This window comes from Monodon monoceros, unplaced genomic scaffold (genome assembly GCF_005190385.1).
Source record: "Monodon monoceros isolate NGI ecotype Baffin Bay Population unplaced genomic scaffold, NGI_Narwhal_1 Contig3664_ctg1, whole genome shotgun sequence".
NCBI lineage: Eukaryota > Metazoa > Chordata > Mammalia > Artiodactyla > Monodontidae > Monodon > Monodon monoceros.
In genome coordinates, this window is record NW_021699579.1 from 1,418 (window position 1) to 8,442 (window position 7,025).

Here is a 7,025-nt window from a genome sequence, read left to right on the forward strand (position 1 = left end):
TGGATCTGTTGGGTCTTTGTTGCTGTGCGTGGGCTTTCCCTAGTTGCAGCGAGTGGGGGCTACTCTTCGTTGCAGTGCGCGGGCTTCTTATTGCGGTGGCTTCTCTTGTTGCGGAGCACAGGCTCTCGGCCCGTGGGCTTCAGTAGTTGCAGCACACAGGCTCAGTAGTTGTGGCACACGGGGTGGGCTTAGTCGCTCCGCGGCATGTGGGATCTTCCCGGAGCAGGGCTCGAACCCGTGTCCCCTGCATTGGCAGGCGGATTCTTAACCACTGCGCCACCAGGGAAGTCCCTGCATTTTGTTTCTTTTTCATGCCTGATTGCCATGGACGGACTTCCAATACTATGTTGAATATATGTGGGGAGAGTGGGCATATATGCCTTGTTCCTGATCTTAAAGGAAAAGCTTTTAGCCTTCACCATTGAGTATGGTTTAGCTGTGGGTTGGTCATATAGGGCCTATATTGAGTTATGTTCTCTCCATACCCACCTTGTTAAGAGTTTGTGTCACAGATGGCTGTTGAATTTTCTCAAATGTTTTTTCTGTATCTGTGGAAATGGTCATATGCTTTTTATCCTTCGTTATGTTAATGCAAATGTATCACGTTGATTGATTTGTGGATACAGAAGCATCCTTGAATCCATGGAATATATCCAACTTGATCATGGTGTATGATCTTTTAATATATTGTTGAATTTGCTTTGCTAATATTTTGTGGAGGATTTTTGCATCTATGATCATCAGGCCTATAATTTTTGGTAATATCTTTGTCTGGTTTTGGTGTAGAATGAGTTTGGAACCATCTCTTACTCCTCAATTTTCTGGAATAGTTTGAGAAGAATAGGCATTAACTCTTCTTCACATAAAAGCTGAACAAACTCATTTTCCTAATTTTTTTTCCTCTTCTCAGTGTAAGATGAGACGTGGGAAAAAACTGCCCCCACAATATGCCCTGGAGCTTCTGACAGTCTATGCTTGGGAGCAAGGAAGCATGGAAACAGGATTCAGCACAGCTCAGGGATTTCAGACTGTTTTGGAATTAGTCCTGAAGCACCAGCACCTCTGCATCTACTGGGAAAAGTATTATGACTTTGAAAACCCTATTATTGGACAATACCTGAGAAGGCAACTTGCAAAACCCAGGTACTCTATCCCCCACATGGCTTAGCTCCCCACATAAATGAACCCATGAATACAGCTGTGGCACCTTGGAAATGTAGGAAGTGAGAGGGATCCATATTTATTGATCATCATCTATTGTCAATCACTGTGCTGGGCACTTTACTCCTACCATCTGGTTTAAATAATAAATTTAAATAATAACCTCCAATCCAGTGAGGCAGGCACTATGCTAACCATTCTACAGATGACTGAGGTTTGGAGAAATAAGAGCTTGTCCAAACCTTAACAGAAAATGAGTGAAATACCTGAAATTTGACTAAAATAACAATAGCTACAGCAACAATAATGACTGCTCCCAGGAAGTAAGAGCTTGCTGTAAGACCAACACACTCGAACAGAATAGTAAAATTTTGGTTATTAAAACTGACATGCATGGACCCCTTATTATGTTCCAGTTACTGTTCTGAGCACTTCACATGCTTGTCTAGATCCTCATACAGCATGCTTTGAGGTAGGGTTATTCAAATCTCCCCATTTCACTGATGAGGATACTGAGGATTAGAGATTCAGGTGACCTGCCCAAGGTCACACCACTAATAAAGAGCAGAGGTAAGATTCAAACCCAGGTCTATCAAGGCCCGAATGCAAGCCTCCTTCTCCTTGTGTTCAGTGCCCACCGTAGGGGAGGGCACTCAGGACACACCCCAGGGAGCAGTGCCCTCCTGGGCCCCTCCTGCTGCCCCGAGTCCCAGTCTGCCCAAGTTAGTATTTTGCTCTGCCAGGAGCTCTAGACCCCCGCAACACAGCCCACATACTCACCTGCCCCTCTCTAACTGTTGCTTTTCAGACCTGTGATCCTGGACCCAGCTGACCCTACTGGAAATGTGGCTGGTAAAGACCCATATAGCTGGCAGCTGCTGGCACAAGAGGTTAGAGTCTGGCTGGGATACTCATGCTGTAAGAATTGGGATGGGTCTCCAGTCAGCACCTGGAAGGTGCCGGTGTGACCTCCTGATTCCCTCATGTGACCTGATATTAATGGCAGGTTGAAATAACAACTTCTAGAAATACTGCATTAAATCAAATTGAATTTCATCTCTGTCTTTGTACTCTTTTACTGTGGTTACTAGAAAATGTAAAATTACACATGTGTTCTGCCCCAGAATGAATCACCGGATTAGACAATAGGCTTACCAACTCACATTGTCACCCTGTCTTGGTACCAAAAACAACATTGCATTTACAAAAGTCCAGTCAATAAAAACTCCCTTAAGGAAGCACAAAAGATCAAGCATGTTCTTACCACCTGAGTCGCTGGTCACGTGTGTAGCTGGGAAACAGTCTTTGGCTTCTCCATATTACTGTTCCTCCTTTGAGTCCTCCAGCATCCCTGTGAGATGGGTCTTATTCTTGTTCTCATAATAATACACTGAGATTTGGGCACTTGCTTGAGTCACCAAACATTCCAGCAGCATTTGTTGAAGGGACCATCCTTTCCCCACTGTTCTGTAAAAGCCACCTCTCACATATGTCCGGAGCCCGTCTGTGTGTGAGTCTGTGTAGTTCCATTGGTCAACTTTGGCATCCTTGAGTTAATACTACCTTGACTAATTACTCTAGCCTGGTGTTAATTCTTAATATCTTGTAGAAAACTCTGTTTTTATCCAAACCAATGTCTTCTCTTGGCTCTATTTCTATGTTAATATTATATTCTGTTTCTGAAATTTCACCCAAAGTACGGGGAGGCATTTGATTAGAATTCCATAAATTAGTTCAGGGAAGATGACATCTATTGAGAATCCCAATCCACAAACTTGGAGCTTCTTTCCATTAATTTTCCTCTTCTTGAATTACTCTGTAACTATGTTTTATAGTTTTTCCCTGCATTGGTCTTAAGTGTGTTTTGTCATATTATTCCTAGATACTTGTTTTTATGTTATTGTACTTAGTAGGTTTTCTTTCATTTCATTTTGTGATGGTTGGTTTCATGAAGACCTAAATGTTTTCAGTGGGTATATTTGATTAAAGCATGGTGAGCGAGTGAGCTTTATACTTTTCTGAATTCTGTGATTTTTGTTTTGCTGTAAATTTGTACTGCTTGAATGACCACAAGAAACAGTAAAGCATTTTGTTTCAAAACCTTTTGTGATAAGTATTTGTCAGCTGAGCTCTGATAGTTTGGGCAAAGCTGGCAGACCCAGGTGACAGAAGGCTCAAGGGTGCTGCAGTTTGGAGCTGCTGGCTCATGAGGTTCAGAAGCAGAGGAGCAAGTGTGTAAGGGGTGACGGAAATGCTCTCATGAAATTTGAAGCACCCGAGTCATAAATTCCTGACTGCCCAGAGCTGAGTCCCCATTCTGGGCAACTTCCTGCTGAGGAAATGAAACTGGGAAGGACTAAGGTTGAAGCAACAGATGTGAGGGTGGAGTTCTCTGAGCCGCCCTGGGCACTCAGCATCGTGGTCAGGTGCTCTAGCCCCACCAGGGGGTGCAGTTATTTTTTTCATTATTATTAACTTTTATTGGAGTGTAGTTGCTTTATAGTGTTGTGTGGGGTGCAGTTTGATGTACTACCTGCCTTCCACCCTCCCAGCCACATGGGGTTTCAGCCTTTGTCCTGTATCAGGGCCCCTTTCTCTCTCTGTTCATATTTCCGAGCAGTTTGAGAGCCCGCACAGTTTGAGAGCCTTACCAAAATAAGATGTCCCTAAAAAATGGGGAGGAGATCACATTGGGTGGGCCAAAAAGTACCTTCGGTTTTCAAGTAAAAATAAAAGACCCATTTTTCATTTTTACCAAGAACTTTATCGAACAACGTAATCACCCTTTTGTTCCACTACCTTCTTCCATTTTTCAGGCAACTTCATAATTCCATCTTTCCAAAACTTTTTATCCAGGTGCGAACCCACACCCCCTGCACTGGAAAGCAAAGTCTTAACCACTGGACCGCGAGGGAAGTCCCTGTCCTTTATTTTTGCTCAGCATTTGATACCTTTCAAATCCCCTTTTGTGTCTCTTCTTTCAGATTATCCTCAGAAGCAGTTCTGTGAGTGAGAAAAGTTTGCCCTCTCTACAGATTGGGACATTGAGGCATGCCCAGTTACACTCGTGTTCAAAGCTGCACAGCTAGGGACAGCTCGCAATTTTTCTATCGACTTAAAAATGCCTTAAGAAATAGTCTGTTAATCAAAAAGTAAAACCATTATAGTCATGCCATTAAAAAAGAGAGAGAGAAAGAAATTATGTTTGTGTGTATGTGTGTGTTAACCTAGAAAAACATCTGAAAAGATCTGCACCAAAGTAGTTGTAGTCTTTCAGGTTTAGGATCAGGGATGGACTTTATGCTTTTGGATTTTTCTGACCATTGCTGTTTGCAATATACATGTACTGCTGCAAAAATCACAGGAGACAATAAAACAATTTTGTCAGCAACGAAAAAAGAGGAAAAGGAAACCAAAAGTGTGTTTTTACTCTTGGGTGAAGTACTAACCTGGCTTAAAAATTACCTTTTCAGAGTACAGTCTGAAGAAAGACCAGATGTTCTAGGTTGCCTGTTAAAGGCAGGGAGTAATTCTGGAATACTGGAGGAAAGAGCTGGGAGACTGAACAGGGTTCAGAATCAAAGGAATGTTTAATTTGCTGAGAGAGAAAGACTCAGGGCAAAGCTCCTCCCTTACAAGGAAACGAAACCAACAGCAGCCCAGACTCAGGGCACACCTCCTCCCTTCCAATGAAATGAAACTAACAGCCTCCTGGACCCAGGCAGCAGAAGAGATAGAAGCTAAAAGGTTTTCCCCTCCAGCTCTGCCCTCTCTGGCTCTCCTGTCCCAGCGTCATGAAGGAGCTCAGTGATACCCCGGCCAAGTATCTAGACAAGTTCATCGAAGACCACCTCCTGCCAGACGAGGATTTCTACACGCAGGTCAACGAAGCCATCCACACCATCTGCAGCTTCCTGAAGGAGAGGTGTTTCCGGGGGGCCCCCCACCCTGTGCGGGTGTCCAAAGTCGTGAAGGTGAGTCCAGAACTGCCTGGCTGGGGAGAAGGGGGCTGGAAGAGCAAGCGTTTCCACAGCGACAGAGAGAGAGCAAAAGGTTGAGGTCTCTGGGGCTGGTGGTTTCTGATTTATCCATGCCAAAACTATAACCACAGCTTGTGAAGATAGCTTTTGGGGTGAGGGCCTCCACCTGTAAGCTTTTAACAAATGCCCAGGTGCAGTTTATAAACCACCTGTGTCACGTCCACCACAGAGATAGGCAAACTGAAGCCTAGCTGTATCAACAATCCGCTAATCATCGACCAGGCTGGGGACACACCATGCCTGCAGACTCATGAGCTGGTTAAGAGTGTAAGTTTTGAAAGCAGATAGCACCTGCTGCTGTGAAATCTTGGGCGAGTCACTTAACCTCTCTGTGCCTCAGTGTCATCATCCATAATTCCCAGTACTTTGCAGGGCTTGCAGATCAAGTAAAATAAGCCATGGTCCAGTTTACAGTATTAATTATATAAGGTCGTAAAGAACAGGGAGTAAAGAACACAGACTGAACTGCATCTCTGCCACCTACTAGCTGTGTGATTGGGCTGATACATAATCTCTCTCAGCATCTGTTTCCCCATCTGGAAAATGGGAACAGATAATAATAGTAGCTAAATCACAGAGTTAAGACTGGTAATGCCTTCAGAACAGTGGCTAGTACTCAAAATGTTAGTAATTGTTCTCAGCATTTTATTTAGGGAGGCTCTTCTCAATGATAAATATCAGTTCTCATTGTCATCACCTTTTTCAGGGTGGCTCCTCAGGCAAAGGCACAACCCTCAGGGGCCGATCAGATGCTGACCTCGTCATCTTCCTCACCAATCTTAAAAGTTTTCAGGAACAACTTCAGCGCCGAGGAGAATTCATCAAGGAAATTAGGAGACAGCTGGAAGCCTGTCAAAGGGAGGAAATATTTGAAGTGGAGTTTGAGAAACAGCAATGGGAGAGTCCCCGTGCTCTCAGCTTCGTGCTTAGATCCTGTCAGCCCCATGAGTGCGTGGAGTTCGATGTCCTGCCCGCTTTTGATGCCCTGGGTGAGCACTCTCAGCCACAAGGTGTTTCAGCCTTTGTCCTATGTCAGGGCTTCTTCTGCTCTCTTTTCATGTTTCTGAGCAGAAATCTCTCTCACTTTGAGAGTCTTATTAAACAGGGCATCCCTTCAAGTGGGGAGGAGATCCTAGCATCTCTTCTGGGGCAAGAATGTTTAGGGTCATACTGAGCCACTGCAGTGACATTAACAACAAATTGGTACAATTTGGGAGCAGTATATTTTTATAGAACACCTGCCAAGCTTACTAGTTTTACTCTTGGCAAAGTGTGTGAATCTTCTCTTTCTAAAAATGAGGCAGCGTATATCTGGTGTAAACACAGTATGTTAATTTCATCTTTTATCCAAAGCATAAGGGAATATCAAATTTACCTGAGGGTTGGAATCTGTAGACAATCTGCAGGAACATTGGGACAGGAAGCAGTACATCTCTGAGGCTCAATTTCCACTGAGTACCTTCCATGTGCAAGGCACTGTTCTATGGCCATAAATGAGACAGACGGGGAACTTCTCTCCTGGAGCCTGACAATAATAATTTAAATACCACAAATGAAAGGATAACTTGTTGAGACAAAAACTAAATATGGTGATTCAAAAGAGAATGATGGGGCTTAGAGGGGGTGTTTAGACAGGGCAAGAAGGGAGGTGACCACTGACCCGAGGCCCGAGGGATGAGAGGAAGCCAAACCTGGGAAGATCTGGGGGCTCCAGGAAGAGGAAACAGCAAGTGCAAAGGCCCTGAGACAGGAATGAGCTTGGCATATTTGAAGAAGTGAAATAACCAGGGGAGTAAGTAGCAAAGGGATCAAGGCAAGAGGTGA

The 7,025-nt window shown here is 44.1% G+C and overlaps 2 protein-coding genes across 3 annotated transcripts; both read left to right on the top strand.

Moving 5' to 3' along the window:
* The first annotated feature begins 932 nt into the window (after positions 1 to 932).
* On the top strand, positions 933 to 4,671 carry LOC114907263 (2'-5'-oligoadenylate synthase 1-like). Of its 2 annotated transcripts, XM_029242863.1 has the most exons (3): positions 933 to 1,143; positions 1,970 to 2,051; positions 4,635 to 4,671. In XM_029242863.1, the coding sequence occupies exons 1-3, from the start codon at positions 992 to 994 to the stop codon at positions 4,644 to 4,646; spliced, it is 246 nt and encodes an 81-aa protein (XP_029098696.1). In that variant the 5' UTR covers positions 933 to 991; the 3' UTR covers positions 4,647 to 4,671. The 2 variants fall into 2 exon arrangements, with proteins under 2 accessions (XP_029098696.1, XP_029098616.1); XM_029242783.1 differs by lacking the exon at positions 4,635 to 4,671 and having other exon boundaries at positions 1,970 to 2,189.
* Positions 4,672 to 4,793: 122 nt separating this feature from the next.
* LOC114907373 (2'-5'-oligoadenylate synthase 1-like) lies at positions 4,794 to 6,190 on the top strand (the record flags this gene model as incomplete). Its single annotated transcript, XM_029242993.1, has 2 exons — positions 4,794 to 5,135; positions 5,908 to 6,190. Coding segments are annotated over exons 1-2 (463 nt in total), but the record flags the coding sequence as incomplete, so codon positions are not given.
* Positions 6,191 to 7,025: the final 835 nt, after the last annotated feature.

Coding starts and splice junctions, on each gene's coding strand:
- LOC114907263 (XM_029242783.1), top strand. CDS start 992: ATGGAAACAGGATTCAGCACAGCTCAGGGATTTCAGACTGTTTTGGAA. Junction 1,144..1,969: donor AGGCAACTTGCAAAACCCAG/GTACTCTATCCC, acceptor GTTGCTTTTCAG/ACCTGTGATCCTGGACCCAG.